Genomic DNA, 20635 nt, shown 5'->3' with positions numbered 1-20635 from the left:
TCAGGACACTTTCGCATATCTCATGTCAGCTCCATGTGTAGACCCGTCAAAGTTTACATGTAAATAGGCCTACTGATATTGGATAAATCCAACCCCTTCATTTCATCGTCCATTTGGAATGTGGCCTCCAGCTCTCTACATAGGGCAATGACGAATAGCACTTTAGCTGGACCCTGGAGAGGGACGACAAGGCCAGAAGCAGCATCAAACCAGCCTCGAGAGAGAAACCCAGGAAGTTCCAACACCAGGCCCTGGCTCATATACATCTGATGGTCATGGAAGGCATTGGGCTGGAGCTGGACCGTGACCCATGGATCTATTACCTGACCTCCTGGAAGTTCAGCAGCAGTTCCTGGATAGGAGTATATCCTATAGCAAGGGTGTGAAGGCTGTAGGTTCTGATAAGTAGCAGTATCTCAACAAGTTATCACGGTCTAATTGGTTTACGTAGTTGAATGTATGGTTCAAATCGGTAAAATGTCCCGATTTCAGAGTCAACTTCATCAACTTCATTCAATGGGAGTTTCCTGCCACCCAGTAGGGTATCTGCATATGCATTTGGGAATCCCTAAACATATATAAACGGCGAATTAATAGAAGTTCACATAGACTGGAGACCTTGCTCACCTCTCCTAACTGTCATGTATTCAGTACTGACAAAAGGATTCACAAAGATCACATTTGTAAATCGAAAAATACTACCAGCCCCTATGTGACGTGTGCTGACGTGTGGTGACGTGCTCCGATATCGCCCGTCCGCTAGCCGCTAAGCTATTAGCTGGTTGTTTTAGTCACGCATAACTTTGGCATTGTAGATAGTTAATAACGGTCTTACAAAGGTTGTATTGGTGACAATGGAGGACGATAGCTACCCCAAAACCCTGTAAGTCACTGCGGGTAGCTCTGTCCGATGCATGTCGAGTTTATAATGTTTGCTTGGCCATTTAACGATGCACCATAATCTGCTAGCTAGCGAAGTGTTGGTGGTGGAGGTTTAGCTCCACGTTTAAACAGTTACAAATACAACAGGGGGATTATTACAACGTGGTGAGCTGTATTGCGATTGGTGTCTAATGAACATGTATTTAGCTTTGGTGCTGACCTTGTTTGGTGTGCGTTATCCGCTAGACTACACTGAGATACCCCGCTAAGTGTTTGGTTAATTGCTAAATCATTGTCTTAAGCTAGGGCTATTTATTGAGCTCTTGTCTGAGTCAATAGAGACGCCTCCCAGAGCTGGCGATAAACACATGTTTAAGTGGGTTGTGTTGGTTAAACACGAGTTCAATCACATTAAGATGAGACACTTCTAATGCTTTAATCGCCTGCAATGTTTAACCTTGTGTTTCCCCAGGTATGTTGGTAACCTCTCTAAAGATGTGACAGAAGTTTTGATTCTGGAGCTATTTTCCCAGATAGGTACTTGTAAAAGTTGCAAAATGATCACTGAGGTAAGTCTTATACTTTGAGTACCAAATGTCCGGCTGTAATATAAAGATCATTACAATCGGAATATAAACCTGATATGCCATCTGTCAAAACCCCTCAAATACACCTTGAATATGTTCTATCAGATACGTATTGACTTGATTAACTGATATTGTTAAAGATTTAATAACAGTTTGTAAAACATGTTTTGGGTTCTGAACTTGTCCTCTTCTCGTATTTTCTGTTTGTCATTTTGCATCAAATAAGTAGGCGGTTATTCTGAGATTCTCAAAACATCTTGGGTTCATTAACTTATCTGTGGTGGCCGTCAGTCTCATTATTTACTCTTTGTATGACAGGCATGTAACAGCCCAGGTGTGCTTTGTTTTCTATATTGTTTTCACTACAATATTTAAATTATCCAATATTAACTAAAACTGCCACATTCTCACTGATCCTATTTATGGGGAAATTTATGAATCACACAATAATCAAATAATAAGTGCAACAGAAAATATATAAAACTACACTAACACCAAATATGCACACATCTATTAAAGCAATAGCTTTAAAAGGATGTGGATTTTCAGGAGAACAGTTTTTACAGCTTAGTTTCCTCCAACAGCATACGAGCAATGACCCATATTGCTTTGTGGAGTTTTTCGAGCACAGAAATGCTGCTGCAGCCCTAGCAGCCATGAATGGAAGGAAGATATTGGGAAAGGTATGTCATTTTGTCCCGAGGTTTAATCTAAAAGGTCCTTCCTTCCTTTAGTGCAATGCTTGATTTCTGTAAACAACGTAATTTTTTGATTATAGGAGGTTAAAGTGAATTGGGCCACCACTCCAAGTACCCAAAAGAAAGACACGTCCAGTAAGTATTTACCTTAAACCTTCTCTTGCTAGATGGCTTTAATAATAATAATAACAATAATAATACATTTAATTTAGAGGCGCCTTTCAAGACACCCAAGGTCACCCAAGGCTTTAGCTGGATGGCTCTTTGTTTACCAGAAATTGAACGTTTTTACACTGTTGTGATTATTATTTTCCAGATCACTTCCATGTTTTTGTGGGTGATTTGAGCCCTGAGATTACAACAGATGATGTCAAAGCTGCTTTTACACCTTTCGGGAAAATCTCGTAAGTTTTGTCAAAGTTTGCTCTCTGTTTGCATAGTGAACAGCATTTCTTTTCACAGGCTGCTAGAAACTGCCCTCTCTTCTTTTTGACTTTGACGTGATGCTTTACCATTATGATTCTTTACACCTGTGGCCTGGTTTCAACCAACACTCTCCCTGCCTTAACTATCAGAGTCTGCATTTTAATTGTATTAAATTTGCAATCATATTGCATCACTACTTACTAATTACCAATTAGATAAATAATGATGTCCGGGTTGGTGACGTGGGAGAAAATTTTGTTTCACTCACAGTGCTAATTGATCAATTGTAGTTGTAGCCAAGCTAGTTTAATTGTATGTATACATTATTCACAGATAATGTAAAGAGGGTTTTTTCTTTGGTTTTTCCAAATTTTTTGGAAGATCGAAAGTCTTTCAGGTGTTTATCCCGATTGACTTGTCAATGAATATCTTTTTTTCTAATTGTTAGAGGTGCTTAAAGGTGCTGTAGGTTAGATAGATTCATCCGTTTTTAAGTGATAAAGCACAGAAAAGAGCACAAGAGCAATATTTTGAAACTACACAACCCAAAAATACTTGGACCTGGGATTGACAGGGAAGATGGATCCGGCATTCAGGGAAGGAATGCCCTGATTGGTCAGAAATTTGCTGGACGTGGCTTGAAATTTAAATGGCTTTCAGAGGCAGGGGCCGTGAGAATAATAGCTTATTATACCTGATGACAGATGATGTCTGTGGCATTTCCAAAAAAAAATTACACTAAAATGATAAAGCTTTAAATATTTCTACAGCACCTTTAATGTCAAGATTAATAGGACTATGCATGTATAAAATTACACATCTGGTATGTGCTATATTACACTCGTGTATGTAGTTACCATACATTTTCAAATGCATAACCTAATTTGATTAGCGATTATCTTAACATTAATATCAGTCATTATATAGATACAAATTTTTTGATGTAAATATGGAATTATTTGGATTTGAAATGTCAAGGTTTTTCTTGAAGATATTTAGGTTGTGGTAAGTAACTTGTCTTGATTGTCAACAAAATTCGATCTTTTCATGAACCTGAAAAGCTTTCACCTTACCTGCAGTTGTGGATCTCAGTGAAGTAATAGCACTCTGGTTATTTTACAGAAATGCTCATAGGATTGGAAAGGAGCTTGAAGCTAACAGCAAGGAACTGTGCACTCGGAGACTCAGATGTAGTTTTTTTTCCTCTATTCTATTTTCCATATGTCTTTATTGTAGATGCTGTCTATTAACATGACCTAGTCTAGATTAACTATAACACTCTAAATTTATGTATGACCTGTCTCATTTTGATTTGCATAGTACTGTTTGTAGTGCATTGCTCCTCCACAAAAATTCTGAAATTGTCAATTTCTCAAAATTTGCAGCTCCCCCAAACTCCATATTGGTGGTAAAGAATTGACCAGGAAAAATAAAGAAATCTGTTAACAGGCCATGTATGCCGTTTAATTCCTTTTTTCTCTTTGATATATATTTTTTATATATTTCTATTTTTAGGACGAGCACCAACAGCAGATTTTAAGAATGCATGGTAAACCTTACAACGTATTCCTTTTTGTGAATTGAATTCAATAGTCTACTAGTGTGAAAGTTGACCAAGGCGGTGGTGCTCTGTTGACCAGGGAATCCTTAGGACAACATACAGAACACATGTTGAACCAACAGTGTAGGCTGCATGTAATTGTACTCTGTTCTCTTGTTGGTCTTTTATAAGTGTTGCTCTGATGTTAGTCTTGCACACCAGTGGTCAGTCCAGGGCTAAAATAGTCAACGTACAGTTACGATGTAGGAACATGTAGAGGAGTTACTGTTCAGTGTGTTTGCGTGGCTCCTCTTTGAAGAGAAAGTCTTTCCAATGAAGCGTGCTGACATTGTTTTGCTGTTTGCTTCCAGTGACGCGCGTGTTGTGAAGGACATGACGACAGGCAAATCAAAGGGGTATGGATTTGTGTCCTTCTACAACAAACTGGTAAGGCTCCAGGGCAAGAACGCAACACAAAGGTTATTTCTCTTTTCTGCTTTTTGCATTCTACAATATATATTAAAACATTTAACATATTTCAAATTAAAGGGCATGTTGAATAATAGATTTAGTTTATGAGTTAATTTGCTCAAATAATAACAAGTAATGTTCTCATTGTGACATAAGAAAGATAGGAATAGCAATGGTGGCTTTTAAAACGTTACAATGCCGTACATAGATGTAGTGGAACTAGCTTTGATTTTAAATTCTAGGATGCAGAAAACGCCATCGGTCAAATGGGAGGGCAGTGGCTGGGAGGGCGCCAGATCAGAACCAACTGGGCAACGCGCAAGCCACCAGCCCCCAAGAGCACCCCAGACAGTAAGTCGTCCCTCCAGGCCGCAGCGGGGTCACCCGATGGCACCCGATGGCACCCGATGGCACCCGATGGCACCCTGGTTCATTACTATACAAAACATCCAAATTAATACTGGAAATGGCGTACAAATGAAAGATCAGCGTTTGAATCCTGCACTGTGGGCTTACATTTCGAGGTTAAGAAGATGGTTTGGTCTTTGTCATAGAGTTTTTTTTTTCCCAATGGGTGTTTTTCTTTGCATTGCAGACGGGTCGAAGCAGCTGAGGTTCGAGGATGTTATGAGCCAGTCCAGTCCGCAGAACTGCACGGTGTACTGTGGAGGCATCCAGTCAGCGCTCACAGGCAACCGCCCGCAGTCCCCGCTTGAAACACTTTGCGTGACGTAAAGTTGCCAATATATATCTATAGGTTGCCGAACCGCTTGTGACACTAATTGATGTTGAATCTTTCAGAGCACCTCGTGCGACAGACCTTCTCACCATTCGGGCAAATCATGGAGATCAGAGTCTTTCCTGAGAAAGGATATTCCTTCATTAGGTACGGCCTCCAGTGCACAAAATAGCCTCTAGATGTCAGCACAATGTTTACAATTGCCAGCAATCAATAGCTCACCCGTACCGGGGTTCTATTTCATGGGCATCTACCCTGTATTAAACAAGTACTCTGTTTGATTATAACCCCGGATTCATAGATAGCCTGAAGTAGATGAGGTGAAAACACTGAACCCCACCACCGTTTGTTCTCAAAGGTTCTCCTCTCATGAGAGCGCCGCCCACGCCATTGTCTCGGTGAACTGCACGACCATCGAGGGACATCTCGTCAAATGCTACTGGGGCAAGGAGTCCCCCGACATGGCCAAAAGTCCACAACAGGTAGACGGGATGTTTAGTTCTGAGGACTGGTCTTTAGTCAATACAGACAAAATCTCCCGAGACGCAGTAGAAAGAGTCACAGGTTAAGAAACGTAATAGATTTTTTTTTATTGAAGTCCACCGATGCTGTGTCTCCCCCCCCAGGTGGAGTTTGGCCAGTGGGGGCAGTGGAACCAGCTGTATGGAAGCCCACAGCAGCCCCAGCAGCAACAGCAGCAGCAACAGCATCAACAGCATCATCAACAGCATCATCAGCAGCATCAACAGCAGCAGCAGCAGCAGCAGCAGCAGCAGCAGCAGCAGCAGCAGCAGCAGCAGCAGCAGCAGTATGGACAGTACACATCCAACGGATGGCCGGTCCCTTCCTACGGCATGTACGGCCAGACGTGGAACCAGCAGGGCTTCGGAGTGGAGTAAGCCCTTGGTGTTTATCGAATGACCTTGCATAGACTATTAAATAAATAAGTCATAATTGCGAATCGTATATATTTCCTGTGCTCGTTACGAGACCTCTTTCTCTTACATTCAATCTAAACCCACCTGTTTGGATTACGTTTGAACTAGGATTACATGATGATAGGATGCGTTTCACGATAACTCTGTAACTGTCTGAATCTGCCCGTCCCTGCCGCTCCAGGCAAGCCCTGTCCCCGGCCTGGGTGGGAGGTTTCGGCTCAGGCCCGTCCCAGAGCCAGCCGGGCCCGGTGGACCTGGCCAACCTGGCCAACTTCAGCATGGCGGGCTACCAGACGCAGTGAGCTCCCCCCACCACACCGTCCACGCTCTGAGGGGAACCTCCTGACACTGGTGCTATAGGGACGACGTTTAGGGAGCCCTAGTCTCAAAGGCTTTAGAGTAATGTTTGTTGTTACTGTAAAACAGCAGATCAGGAGTTAATTTGCTTTATAATAAGAATCCACCCGAACACACACGCATACATGGTATCGCTGTACAAAACGACAACACAAGAAGCCACCTCCCGGTTATTTAAGGTGTACATTGCGTAATCATTTTCTCCATGCTTTTTAAGATTATCTCTTGGTTACATTTTGGTTAAAAATTCTTCAATGCCTCTAAACCAACAAGATACATTTGGGCTTTGACAATCGCTTAGCGGGGATTTCAGATAAGGATTAATTACACTTTAAAACACCCGTAGTTTCAGGTCATTTATATATAAATATATATTGTGTAATAATTAAGTGTTCGAGTATTCAACGCTTTTTTTTTTACCCGAGATGATATGAAGGCTTAAATGTGGAAACACCTTTTAATGTTGGCACTTGGTCCAGGGACAGACAACCAGATGATCTGTGTTCACTCAAAGAGGAGCCAGAAAGGAAGAAGAAAGGAAATTCAACAACGCAGGTTTAAACACAATATACCTACCTGCGTGTTCAAATTCCAAAAGTAGATTTTGCCTCTATCTCATAGGTCATGGCCAGAATATGTGAGGTGTATGCATACTATGTAAATAGCTTAAACTCCCATCTGTTTTTCTCCCAAACCAAAAACCTTTTGTACAGATAATGATTTGAACTCTTTCTGGGATTTGTCTCCCGTGTTTGTCCTTGGATCTAAAATGGTAGTTTATTCCTGTGACATTGATTCCCTTCACAGAAAATTGTAAAGGCTCCCTTTTTAAATCTGTTTTTTTTATATACACAGAAGAACTAATTTCGAACAATAATCTGTAAACTAGCCATTGTGATTGACGTCATGATTTATCCCCTTTATCAATATAAAGGAAAAAACAATGCTTCATATCAATTTGCTTGGTGTTTTACATGATTATAAGATGGTTCACGAAGGTAACTCTCCAGGACTAAATCCATATTTTCTTTAATTTATTTTTTGAATCAATTTCTTCAATGATTCAACCTTATGTCATCCTTCATTCAAACTGAATTCACATTCAACCATTGTTTAGCTGTTCAAACTTCCAGAAGCATTTTAGACTGAAGCATTTATAATAGCAGTTGGGAATGCTATAATAATTTGTTATTTGTGTCCTATCATTTCGAATTTGTGTGCCATTATGTACAGTCTTATAAAAGTAGCTCCTTTTGTGTTAAAAAGCAACAACTGAACATGGTCATGTGGATTTGTAAATATAAACCCTTTAAAAAAGTGGACGATTATGTACATAATGTAGGTAATCTAATTTCCATTCATAGAATTTAGCAATATAATTTATGGATACGCCATAATTGCCAATGTGTGCAAATTGTAATAATTAGGTTCATTGCAATTTCAGGTGAATTTCAAATCGAAAGTTTCCCCATTGTAGTTATTTGTGCCATTTATAGAGAGTACAAGGTAATGGACAATGTTTATGTTGGAATTGCATGTTTGACATGTAATATATCTGATGCTTAAAAAATTGAATGTAATAGCAAGTTTATTTGTGACAGTTGAAATTCAAATGCTGAATTGGATCGCACTACTGGATAACTTGCAACATTTCATTCAAACAGAAGACACAAATAAACCATCCAAAATAAAGGAACTTTTGAAACATGTTATTCATGAACATTGATTCTATTTAATGCTTCACATATGAATGTAAAATACCACCATCAATCTATTAATTCACTTTAGAATGTGTCTGTTCTCTTACTGGGAAAATAACACATTTATATACAATACATATACAGTCGAAAGATTTTCGTGTAATAATTCATACAAATGTGCAATTTTTAGAGGGTAAACATTAAAGCTATTGTATTATGAATATTGTGCTGATTTGCCTCAGGCAAAAAATATACGTACCTGTATGTTCAAATTGAAGTAGTACAAAATCGTATGAATTTAGATTTTGGACAAAGTTTTCAAGTTAATGCAAGACTATCTCATTACAAATAGACATTGCATAAATAGTCTAGTATTTTGGCTAACTTATCCACATCACAAAAACATAAACAGTTAACCATGCACTACATACCCAGAATAATAAACACAATCGTAAGCATTTAGAAATCTTGTACATTGATTCATGTGTTTTTAGCAAGTATGTATAATATACTCAGAGATAGCCGTGCCACAGTGAATTGACAAAGGCGAATGTAGCATTAACATTGATTACATTAATTTGTAAGATATCAATTTGAGCTAAAGCTTTCCTAGCATACAGTTATTTAATCTTTGTACTACGGTGTGGAAATAGCAAGATAATAAACGAACATCATATTGAATATTGTAAAGACAGCAAAAGCAATCCAAGCTAACCACATAATAATATTGTTTTAAATCTACCACACTGCATTAATATATAACCTATAACCTAAAATGCCTACATGCACATAATGCTTGCTTGTAATTTGTGGAAGGCTATTTAAGTATTTTATAGAAGTATATTGATTTATGCTATTGAATATGGTTCTTAAAATAATGCACTCGATTTCCTTTTAGTATTGATTGGACTACTGTTCAATTGTGTTCCTGCTCCAAGATACAAGCTGAAGTGAAGGCAAAATGGTAAACACCATTGAAATGTTGCAAAGAACTGTTAATGTCATACTTCTCAAAAGAACATCATGTTCCTACAGGGAGGTCAAATTTGAGAATCATATACAGTAAGTTCTACTTGGGTTACATATGAGGAGCATATTATTATACATAATGAACTGAAGGGACTGCTTCCGGTAAGGTTTCTCTGTTTAATCCAACTATCTGTTTGAGCTGAGAAATTGGCATCTGAGTAAAATTCATTGTTCTGGCCTGGGTAAAGGCAAAAGGCACACAATACAAGTTATGAATTCAGATCCATACAAGAAGAATCCAAATAACATAATATTGAACATATCCCATTGATTTCCTTACCGTTTACTTGAATCCCAGCTTCTTCATAATCATGTCAATTTGCGGCACAATGGCTGCAATAGAGCTTTCCAGTTGAACAACCTGCCTGGACAACCTTTTATCCAGAGAAAGATTTGTTAGTTTGGCTTGCATGGTTCATAGCACATTAAGAGCAACCAAGACTTTCATTCCTTTAGAGGGTGCTAATGGGTCTGGTTATATTCACATAATGCATTCCAAGTCTTGGATGATTGAATTGAAGTACAATGCTACGGGTAGTCTCAATAATGGTCATCTCACCTCTGAATCTCCCTATGCTCCACTGTGGTTTGATTTGATGTTTCCTTCTGCGCTGTGTTAAGGGACGTCTCCTCCTCTGAACCTTTATCGTAATCCATCCCGAGCTGGTTGAGTTCAGCACTGAGAGCCTCCTGAGCAACACGCAAGCAAGAAAGATTCAAACAGAAACTTCTCCTGTACAATTGACATCCCATTCGCCATGTGAGATGTATGAACGTAGAATCAGGTACAAACCCTCTTCTCCTCCAATTCGGCCTTCATCCTCTCTTGCTCTTCTTGGTCCAGAACTTGGTTACCATCGTAGTCGAACCGAGAGAAGGCTGCAGAGATTTCATGGTCGGCATGTCCCATCCTTGCAGAACATGAAGTAGTTCCACGGTTAGGTTCAATGTGATAGTATTGAAGCTGCCTCTTAAAATTTGCTTGGTTTTCATGACTTACTCCTTCAGGGTTTCTCTGAAATCCTTGAACTCAATCTCCCCAGATTTTGATCGTAGTGCTTTGTGGACATCTGATATTTTCTCCTTTTTGAGCTTCAGCTTCATGAATGTCTTCATGTAGCTCTGCGTTACAAAGAGAGGGCATTTGTACTTAGAGAAGGTGTTGCGCTTCATTCAACATTCACAGAAGGTGACGATGCGGTTACCTGCTTGATGAGGTCCGTAATCTGAAGATCATCTTTCTGCAATGAGAGCTCCTCCTTCACCTCAGAATACGTGTCATTTATGATGGCCAGAAACATATTCTAGGAGGCAAATAGGCAGAATGAATGGAAGGGAACCCCGTACTCAGGTTTGTTTTACTGCCTGGTGGAGGGTCTGGTTCAACTTACCAGCAGGACAAAGAAGACAAAGAACACATAGGTGAAGAAGTAGATGGGACCAAGCACCCTGTTGGCCCGCTCTATCGCGTTGTAGTCAAAGTCGCCGAGGATTATCCTGAGCTGTGTGAACCTGAATGCAACAATACACGCGTAAACCCTAATGTTAACACTAACCCGATGTGATATTTGGTGTATTTATCCATGCGGCCCCTCTCGACCGCTCTTACATGCACTTGACGAAGGTGCTGAAGGAATCCACCTCCGTCCCAAAGAGAAGGTAACCCAGCTGAGCATAAGCGAAGAACACGATAAAGAACATGACCGCAAATCCGAGGATGTCCTTCGCACATCGACCCAGCGTCGAGGACAGTTGAGTCATCGTCTTGTTGAAACTGATGTATTTGAAAATCTGTAGGGAAGACCAGAACATTAAGAAACTATAGAACAGTCACTATCTCTTAATGAATGAATATGGACATGATGGTCTTGCACACGATTCAGTCGGTTCTTACCTTTATCCAAGCGAAGAACAGGTTGACTGCATTCATATTATTGTATTGTGTTTGCCAGAATGCCAGGAACTCAAAGTCGGCATAGATGTCTGGTTGTTGCAAAAGTTTGCCCAGCAGCTTGTCTACTTTGATGGTGCGGAAAACGTTGAACACCACCGCAATGATGGCAAGCTGAAAAATGAAAGGTAGAGAGATCATGAGGTTTATTTAGGTTATAGTGAACTATGTGATATTTTCAATTTTCAGTTACGGACAATATTTGCCAAAACAAGCCCCTTCGAAAACTCACCATTATTATAACGACGTCCAATATGTTCCAGACACTTTTGAAGTAAGAGCACTTGTGTATTCGCAACTCAAGAATCTCCTCTACAATATAATAGAGGATGAACAAGCAGAAGACACACTCGCAGCCCAGTATGAAGTAATCCCAGTAGGTGATATAGCGGATCAGTTTCACTGTCCTTATCTGGTAGGAAGGAATAGCGCCACCAGAAGCTGGGAATTCAACCAGCAACCTGCCAAAAACAAATCAACCCTTTTTGTCAAAATTGTCATTATATCAACAATATTTCAGTTGAAAGTGAACGCGAAATAGTCCAAATAATCTCTGACTCGTTGACCTGATGACGCAGAACATGTTGATGTTGGCGTTGTAAGTGGAGAAGTCAACGAAGACGGCTCTGGTGCCTCGGTCCAACCAGAGGTTCTCCTTCAGCTCGCCCACCACGGCAGCGCTCTCCGCCTTGGTGGTGTTCAGGTCCTGGTAGAAGCCCGCCCCGCTGTACGAGGTGAGCAACCCCCAGTGGGCAGAGCCGTTGATCTCCTTCTCTGTGTGGTACGTCCAGCTGATCAGGCAGAAGGGTCCATCACAGAAAATAAAAACAATCAACATCGAGCTAGAATCTTACATGGAGCTAGAATCTTACAACACACTGAATGTTGCATGAGCGATGCACTTTAAAGACGACAAGAGGAGCGCGGTTAGCTGTCAGCTCACGCGGTGCCGTTGATGTCTCGAGAGCCCTGGTCGTCCTCTTTGATCTCGTTGTAGACGTCGAAGCAGCCCTTGATTTCGTCTTGGAAGTCGCTGTGGACCTTGCAGGAGTTGTCCTTGATCTTGATCTGGCGCATTCGCGGCACCCCCAGCAGCATGTTCTCGTAGTAGATGAAGGACCTCTCCCCGCTGGCCAGCGGCTGGTTGTTGTACCACTTGGTCCAGTAGAGGCCATCCAACAAGGGGCCCTTAGCATACTGTCACAGGAACAGAAGCAGGGGGTTCGGAAGGGCACGTTTATGTACGGGATTGGCGAAACAAAATGGCGATTTAAATTCATGCCAGTGTATTTTGGAAGATGCAAGGAACTCACGGTCCAAAAGTCGCTCATGCTGTCAATAGACTGAAAGGCCACACCGCCGTCGCCGCTTGTGCTCACAAACAGGTCCGTCATGGCTTTGGTGTAATAGTAGGTGCTTGAGCTGGTCATTCCATACGTCACTGAAAGACAACATGCTCACATTGTTTTGCACGATCGCGGCTCCGTATCATGCTTTGCTCAGGCTCATCTTTAAATGTTGCCTCATTCAATGGGGCCAAGATAAGGCTGAGTCAGGAGCACACACTCACTCACGCGAGCCCCCATCCAACCCCTGTTATGTTGCCCTGCCACAGCGGTCAGATCGGCTGAGATTAGAGGCACTAATTGGTTTGGAGAGTGCACGTATGGGACTGGACGCAAAGAGCTTCATCAAACAATGTCAACCTAAACGGCACAAAGCATCAATGGCTCAGGCCACGGCTCTTATCAGTGGAAAGCAAACGAGCAGGCCCTCTTTTCCTTTCACTGGTGCTGTTCAGACGGACAATGGCTCAAGCTGAATGGGGTGGGGGGGGGGGGGGGGGGGACGACTTTCAGTGGACAACCTCAATCAGGCGATGATAAATCAACATGGTCAACAGGTGTACCACAGTAACAACCTGGGCAGATGACGCTGCATCACAGTGACAGACGATCATCTCGGATTAAGGCGTTGAGTAGATGAGTCAACAATGGAAAATAAACGATTTTTGCAGCCTTAATACTGACTCGATACTTAATACTAAACTTCACTATTTTATTTGAATTCTCAGGCAAACCCTAAAAAACCTTACAAACAAGCGTATTGGGGTTATTTACATTTACATTTAGGGCATTTAGCAGATGCTTTTATCCAAAGCGACTTACAATAAGTACATTTGTCAAGAAGTGAAACAATATATCGCTGTCGGAACAGTAAAGATGTTCATAGAACCAAGTGCAAGTACTAACAATGGCTAGGCTAACCCATTCCCTGTACAGCAGTGATAGCAGCTACTGCGGATGCTACACAAGTACTATGAATAAATACAACGTACATTAAGTGCGTACAATAAGTGAGTACAATCAAAGTGCACTTACGAAGGCATATATCTACCAGGAACACCAGATAAACCAGTAACTCCCTCAGAGTGGTCCGCATGAACTGCTCTCTGTTGTCGGAGTTGTCTTCGGTCAGAGTTGTGCCCCACAGCCCTGCAGAGAAAATGGAGTCAATCACGATCGTTAACCTCAAGGTAAGCTGAGGTTTAAGATGCAACATGCATGCATTTTATACCTTTGTATCCTTTTTATTAAAAAAAAATGGATTCTCTGGATAGGGAATAGTTAGACCCATGTTTATAAAAGGAACATCCTCACATTTCCCTCAGCTTGAGTCTGTCAGACTAAAAAGGTTTACAATTTTGGTACAATTTGAAAGTTTGAAGTGTCAGGCCGCAGCTCACGTAGATTAATTTCACACTTAATTCCCCAAATGTACTCTGAAATACCGAAGAAGGCGGCCGACCTTTGACGAAGGAGCAACAGCCCCTCCGCTTCTTGGGGGCCTCTGGCTGGGTCTTGAACGAGTTCAGGGGTCCCGGCTCCGGCATGCCCCTCGCGCCCTCCAGCGGACCCAGGCTGGGGTAGAGGGGCTGGGGGTCGTAGATGGCGCTCACCGCCCTGGGCGGGGGCGGGGGCGTGCCGCAGTAGCCCTGGTTCACCCACGCCCCGGTCCCCACGCGCTCCAACTCGCACTCCGCCTGCCCGCTGAGGTGGCTCTCGGCCCGGTTGTTCAGGCTCCTCATGGTCGCTCCGCTCTGGGCGTCTCTGGGCGTCTCTGGGCGTCCTGGGTCTCTCTGGGGATGGGAGGTGGTCAAATGGAGCCCAGCTGAGGAGCGGGAGGCTTTTGTACACCTGCTGCTGGAAGCGCCATAAAGGGGTGATGACATCAGCGCTGCGAGGGAGGGGCGGCCGGCCCTATGTAGGTTCCTCTCGTCCGATTCAGAGCCGCTCTTATGAAACACTGTGACACGCACACTTACTTTCAACATTGTCTTTGGATACAATATACCACACGGGCAGGTTCTATCTATCTATCTATCTATGAGTGTCGCAAATATTTGGCCTGTTAAGCCCTTTGAGACTGTAATGGTGATTAAGGGCTATACAAATAAAATTGAATTGAATTGAATTCAATTCAATTGAATTGAATTGAATTGAATTGAATTCAATGAATTTTCTTATCAAACCCAAAATCCAATATTCTGCTTCGTTTTTGCTTAGTTATTCTTTTGCATGTGTTTATACAATATATTTGTTCAAATCTCACACCGTCTCATCAAATCTACAACTTACTTTCGGAAAAATCCTGGAAAAACAGTAATGTACTTCACATTGCCAACTGTTGACGGCTTGTGAATCAGCTTGCTTATAAGAGTATAAAAGCCACTGTTCTCCCAGCAAGAGACCATAGCACAATTTTGACCGCCCATCTTTTGTGTGGTGTCTTGCTTGCTGTCAAAGTGTTTATGTTGTATCCAAACATTCATGGAGGCATCTTAACGAGTCTATGATGACCATCTGTGTCAGGGTTCATCTGCCCTCTGACCCAGCACTTAGTCTAAGATGTTTACATCTTATACTAAACGCTTACTTTACATTAGACCAGATACACAAAATCGAACAAGGCATAAAGCATTTGGGTATGGCTTTGTATATGAAACAAAAAATGTGGTTATCTCTTGGTCACTAATAACAAAAAAATACTTAACTATCATTTTAGTATATGAGTTATACATTAGTTAGCTGACCGGAAAGGATCTATCTTTATTTCTAGACGAACAAGTTGAGTACACTATGACATTGATCAAATGAATAATTCTAATGTTACCAACCTAATCAAATTAATTATAGGCTAATGAAATGTGTATGGCGTAGCTGAGATTGAACAAGGCTATGATTAGAAGGGTATAGATGTCGTATGCTTAACGCAGCGAGCGCTTCTGTAACGCTGGGGTCGTTCATGCCTGGATGGCTCTGAACACAGCAATTAGACACAGCCATTAGCTCACAAAGGAGTTTCATTTCTGCTCCTCTGTTGAATTGGTGGCAGGATCTGGTATACATGCTTCCTTAATTCTGTGTGGCTTGTGCCATGATGGCAACATTTCAAAATTTCCAACGATCACTTGTCAATGCTTGCTTTTCATTTAATGAATGTGCCGTCTAGGTTCATTCATTGAATGAACCTTCACATAATAACCCTTTCCACTCATCGGCACAATAATTGGTGGATAGTAACACTATTCAAATTTTAAATTCCGATGTATTCATGTTTTACGACTAACATCTAGTATCCATCTTCTATCTGCTTCCATCCAAAATAAATGACAAGAGCAGGATAACAGTTAGCCTTCATACAGTTGTGTGTGTGTGTAATCCAAGGTCAAATTTGGCTCACAAACTCAAGTCCATTGCATGTGCTTATATTTTGGTCGCCACGATTGACGTAACAGTGACTTATCTAAGAGAGCAGGCCCGCCGACAAAGGGATAGCTTTAGTGCCAGAGGATGGCAGTCTGGGGCCATCAGCTACTCATCCAACAAAAGAGATGTTGTTCAATACAAATTCTGTTTCACAACCCTCCACATTCAAATACTAAATAATACAAATTGGTGAAAATATTGACATTTTTTCGAAATTAAATAATGTATTAAATTAAAATAGGTTGCATTATATTTGATGCATGTAAAATTGTTGTGCTATTAACAAAAACAGGTTACATATGCTGAAATTTGTATTGATAACTTTAAACTCCAAATGTTAGATGTTATGATAGAAAGATATTACAAATATACAATTATATTAACACATATATTTATTTTTTGTGTAATCTGACCAAACAGCAATAGTTTTGCTGTAATAATGATAATAATGAATAATGAATACAAAATACTTTTGTTGATAAGAAATATTTTATTTTAGGTAAAGAACCATAAAAAAATAAGAATCTTCATGTAAGAAATAACAAATCACATTTGTCCGTATCATGGCTGAAAACAATTAGAAATACATAATATACCAACAATGTTAAACAGTGGTTATTGGCAGATTGCACAGCATTTTGGGGCCATATCAAAATATTTGATAAAAAATACAATATGTAAAGGTACAACATTTATGTTACACAATCTAATTATTCCTTCACAATTTTTCATTGAAACAATTCCCTTAAAACTTCCACATGCTTGAACAAAAAAGATTCAAGATTACTGGGCTGCAAAAATCTAAATCAAACATATAACACAAAATACACTTAATTGATAGACATAAAAAATACAATAAGTTATTAATAAATATAACGTAATACAAATGTATTTACTTACTCCTTAACTGGAGGAAAGGCCTGTGTCATTATGCAAGTCAATTACATAATTTGATTACACAATCACCTACATCTAAAACCATGATTAATCATAATCTTACTGATCAAGGAAAGTCGTATGTTTGAAACCAAGTAGTCGTGCTTTGACCCAGGTAGCCTGAAGCCTGAAACTGGTAGTCCCAGCTTTGAGCCTGGTAGTCCTGAGCCTGAACCAGGTAGTCTCAGCTTTGAGCCTGGTAGTCCTGAGCCTGAACCAGGTAGTCTCAGCTTTGACTCTGGAAGTCTTAAGACCAAACCTGGTAGTCTCAGCTTAGACTCTGGAAGTCTTAAGACCAAACCTGGTAGTCTCAGCTTTGACTCTGGAAGTCTTAAGACCAAACCTGGTAGTCTCAGCTCTGAGCCTGGTAGCCGTCAAACTGATAGGGGAAGGAGGTCTGCGTGTACTCCGGCTCCGCGGGCGCCTCGTACCCCATCAGGCACGGGTAGGCCTCGCCCTGAACACAGTCCAGCTGCAGGTCCAGCCACTGGGTGGTGTGGGCGGGCTGCTGCCTCCGGGGGTCCGTCAGGATGCGGCTGAGGGCCATGATGTAGCTGAGGGCCATCTGGAGGGTCTCGTACTTGGACAGCGTCTTGTCCTGGCCCCACTGGGGCACCACCTTGCGCAGGCAGTCGAAGGCCGTGTTCAGGCCCTCCATCCGCTTCCTCTCCCGGGCGTTGGCGGCCATCCGCCGCCGCGTCACCGTCTGGAACTTCTCCGGACTGCTGCAGTCCATCTCGGAGCCGGAGTCGCTGCAGCTGGCCAGCCGGGACTTCATGGTGCTCTTCCGTCAGGCGTTTGCTTTCCCAAAACTGCGGAAAATTAGGAAATGCGTCCACTTCTCGAAAAAACGTCCAAAGTTGCAAATCTCCCCCTCTCGGTGAAGCCCTCTCGGTTTCTCGTGCACTTCTCTCCTCCCTCGGGCAGCGCTTGGTGCTGGAGGACAGACACGTGGAGGTCCTGATACTGGGGCTGTGCTGGAGGACAGACACGTGGAGGTCCTGATACTGGGGCTGTGCTGGAGGACAGACACGTGGAGGTCCTGATACTGGGGCTGTGCTGGAGGTCAGACACGTGGAGGTCCTGATACTGGGGCTGTGCTGGAGGTCAGACACGTGGAGGTCCTGATGATGGGGCTGTGCTGGAGGTCCGAGCGCTCTGTGATGCTGGGGACTGTGGAGTCGGGCTGCTTTTATAAGACATGGGGCCGGATTAACAGGTGGTGGCAGGTGTAGACCCCGCCCCTTAACACAACCCCACCCTCACAACCGCACCCCACACACACACACACACACACACACACACACACACACACACACACACACACACACACACACACACACACACACACACACACACACACACACACACACACACACACAAACAAACCCTTAATGAAATTCCAATTATGGTGGGCGGGTCTATCAGGACTCGGCTTCACTGAGAGCCATGTGGTACAAACATTGAAAGTCTGCCATCTGGTTGCTATGACGTCTTAACCCCTGCAAATGTTACCAGCAAACTAAAGGACGTCATCATATAGTTGAACATTAATATATATAAGAATTATCTAAATGTGTGTTTATATTTATGAGCATTAAAAAATTCGACAAATTTAGTACACAGACTATATAGACTAAATATATATATGTATATATCTCGATATATTGAAATATTAATATATTGATATTTTAGTTATTGTATTTTTTACTTATCTTACTTATCATAACGCACTCCAATTCTCCATCAACCACCAAGGAAGACCCACGTACCTTCCCATGGCGACGATCTGTCAGTAAAACACTGGTAATCTGAGATTAGCCTGAGGCAACATGGGTGCAAGTGTGGTCCATAACCTGAGGGCTTTAAAAGGCTGTCTTCACCAAAGTGGATTAAGGATTTTACCCAATATGGGAGACAAGATGTTACACAGCTTATATGATTATTTGACGCGTGTCATTTCCGATGAAAGCAGGCCTGAATACAGGTAATAAGTGTGATCCTTAGAGATGCCCTCGGCAGCCCCACCAATAGCAGGGCACTTGATCAGTGTTTTGTAGTGATAACTCACAGTATGTGGTATGCATTAGTGTACTTCGTGTTCTGGGGAGCACATGGGAAATAAATAATTGATTTGCCTACTGGTCCGAGAAAATGGAAAAGACAGAACAAATGGTCTGTCTGTCCTTTCCATCTGCTGCAGGAAAAGAAATGGTTTCACCGGCACCCCCGCGCATCCTTGTCTCAAATCAAAAAGTAATTGTATGTTTTCTATTAGACTATACAGTGTTGTTCTCATAAAGTCTTTAATTACTATTGGAGTTATTGAACTAAAATCCCAGTTTCCTTCTTTCATGCTTGACGCTATCGCATGTTTAAGAACTAATAAACGCCACAAGACAGTGGCTCTCATGTCGTTGTGACAACCCCTTTAAACCAAGAGCTCTCCAGGGGCCACCTTTACTGGTTATGAATGTTTAATCACCACCAGAGGCCTTGGATAATGCCAGCCCTTCACTACTGGGTCATGGACACAAGCTGAAGCTGTCTGCTCGTTTTGAGATTGACTGGTTAGCTGTGCAATTAGGCATATAATCCCATCTCCCATTTGGTTCATTGATTACAGATCGGTGTGGTGGGCCAGCTGCTGCTTGTCCTGTCTGCGGGGGCCTCGTCCCAGACACGACCGGGGCCCTGAAACCTCGCCCTGCCTCCTTCACTGGCCCGCCCCTGATTGGCTGCTCTGAGCCATAGCACCCTCCTCTGTCCGGAGCCATATGGCACGGCAGAGCAGAGACCAGTCTGCTCCGACGGTGTCAAATATCAAGATAAACCCGGATAACTCCCCGAAAGCCCCGTATGGGGGAATTAGAGAGATTATGGCACAAAAAATGCCTGCTAATACGGCCAAGGGAGAAAGTGTAGGGAGAAAAGAGTAGTACGTGTGGGAATAAATGTATCAAAGCGCTGACTTCAGGACTTTCTTGGTTACATATTCCAAAATAAAGTTTGGAAAAATGTACAACCGCTAAATTGGATTGTGCTGTGTACTGTCTGTTCCGTACTGTCTGTTTCATACTGTGTACTGTCTGTTTTGTACTGTGTACTGTCTGTTCCGTACTGTCTGTTTCATACTGTGTACTGTCTGTTTTGTACTGTGTACTGTCTGTTCCGTACTGTCTGTTTTTTACTGTCTGTTTCATACTGTGTACTGTCTGTTTTTTACTTTGCAAAGTAATGCCAGATTGCCGAGGACAAACTTCAAGTGTTATGTTCATTGAATGAACAGTAGTTGTCCCATCTTATCTTAACTCATTAATGGATGCAATTGGCATATTTTTGCCCTTTTAATGACAGAATGAAGCAAGAATGCAAAAGTAAGAAAAGTAATTACATTCAAAGGGAAAGAGAAGCCAACAGTGCTGTTTGGTTCAACTCTCCTCCATGATGCCTGATCAAACATTTGGACGAGGGAGGAAAGTACCCTGACAATAGTTTAACACTACCACTTTTTTCCTCTGAAAACGGTATTGTCTCTTAAGCCTTGAGTGACATTTATTATTCCCCACCCCCACCAACATACAACCAGTCGGCCAAACTGCAGGCTCGGCT

At 42.0% G+C, this 20635-nt stretch overlaps 3 protein-coding genes across 5 annotated transcripts; 1 reads left to right on the top strand and 2 right to left on the bottom strand.

The window, feature by feature from the left end:
• Positions 1–722: 722 nt before the first annotated feature.
• On the top strand, positions 723–8350 carry tial1 (TIA1 cytotoxic granule-associated RNA binding protein-like 1). Of its 2 annotated transcripts, XM_060072516.1 has the most exons (12): positions 723–883; positions 1355–1451; positions 2054–2152; positions 2248–2302; positions 2484–2571; positions 4505–4580; positions 4847–4955; positions 5200–5295; positions 5406–5490; positions 5702–5825; positions 5970–6238; positions 6463–8350. In XM_060072516.1, exons 1-12 carry the CDS (start codon positions 855–857, stop codon positions 6581–6583), a joined length of 1248 nt encoding a protein of 415 aa, XP_059928499.1. In that variant the 5' UTR covers positions 723–854; the 3' UTR covers positions 6584–8350. The 2 variants fall into 2 exon arrangements, 1 of the variants encoding a protein (XP_059928499.1); XR_009529173.1 differs by lacking the exons at positions 5970–6238; positions 6463–8350 and having other exon boundaries at positions 725–883; positions 4505–4612; positions 5200–5490.
• pkd2l1 (polycystic kidney disease 2-like 1) lies at positions 6978–14493 on the bottom strand. 2 transcript variants are annotated; one of them, XM_060072501.1, is made up of 15 exons: positions 14127–14493; positions 13700–13813; positions 12632–12759; positions 12262–12515; positions 11885–12109; positions 11551–11779; positions 11262–11432; positions 10977–11158; positions 10759–10879; positions 10573–10671; positions 10368–10489; positions 10161–10278; positions 9927–10057; positions 9648–9741; positions 6978–9545 (listed from the first exon to the last, which is right to left on the bottom strand). In XM_060072501.1, the coding sequence occupies exons 1-14, from the start codon at positions 14404–14406 to the stop codon at positions 9651–9653; spliced, it is 2265 nt and encodes a 754-aa protein (XP_059928484.1). In that variant the 5' UTR covers positions 14407–14493; the 3' UTR covers positions 6978–9545; positions 9648–9650. The 2 variants fall into 2 exon arrangements, with proteins under 2 accessions (XP_059928484.1, XP_059928483.1); XM_060072500.1 differs by having other exon boundaries at positions 6978–9741.
• A 2061-nt stretch (positions 14494–16554) lies between these two features.
• atoh7 (atonal bHLH transcription factor 7) lies at positions 16555–18006 on the bottom strand. The gene is made up of 2 exons (XM_060073213.1): positions 17367–18006; positions 16555–17282 (listed from the first exon to the last, which is right to left on the bottom strand). The coding sequence occupies exon 1, from the start codon at positions 17799–17801 to the stop codon at positions 17376–17378; it is 426 nt and encodes a 141-aa protein (XP_059929196.1). The 5' UTR covers positions 17802–18006; the 3' UTR covers positions 16555–17282; positions 17367–17375.
• Positions 18007–20635: the final 2629 nt, after the last annotated feature.

Source organism: Gadus macrocephalus, chromosome 15 (genome assembly GCF_031168955.1).
Source record: "Gadus macrocephalus chromosome 15, ASM3116895v1".
Taxonomy (NCBI): domain Eukaryota; kingdom Metazoa; phylum Chordata; class Actinopteri; order Gadiformes; family Gadidae; genus Gadus; species Gadus macrocephalus.
This window is presented reverse-complemented; position numbering and strand designations above follow the sequence as displayed.

Bases quoted from the DNA above. Each gene is read 5' to 3' on its own strand.
- atoh7 (XM_060073213.1), bottom strand. From the start codon at position 17,801: ATGAAGTCCCGGCTGGCCAGCTGCAGCGACTCCGGCTCCGAGATGGAC.
- pkd2l1 (XM_060072500.1), bottom strand. From the start codon at position 14,406: ATGAGGAGCCTGAACAACCGGGCCGAGAGCCACCTCAGCGGGCAGGCG. The intron at 13,814-14,126 runs GTCGGCCGCCTT...TTTTCTCTGCAG, and splicing joins CTGTTGCTCCTTCGTCAAAG to GGCTGTGGGGCACAACTCTG. The intron at 10,880-10,976 runs GTAAGAGCGGTC...TGTTGCATTCAG, and splicing joins AGCACCTTCGTCAAGTGCAT to GTTCACACAGCTCAGGATAA.
- tial1 (XM_060072516.1), top strand. From the start codon at position 855: ATGGAGGACGATAGCTACCCCAAAACCCT. The intron at 884-1,354 runs GTAAGTCACTGC...GTGTTTCCCCAG, and splicing joins GATAGCTACCCCAAAACCCT to GTATGTTGGTAACCTCTCTA. The intron at 5,826-5,969 runs GTAGACGGGATG...CTCCCCCCCCAG, and splicing joins TGGCCAAAAGTCCACAACAG to GTGGAGTTTGGCCAGTGGGG.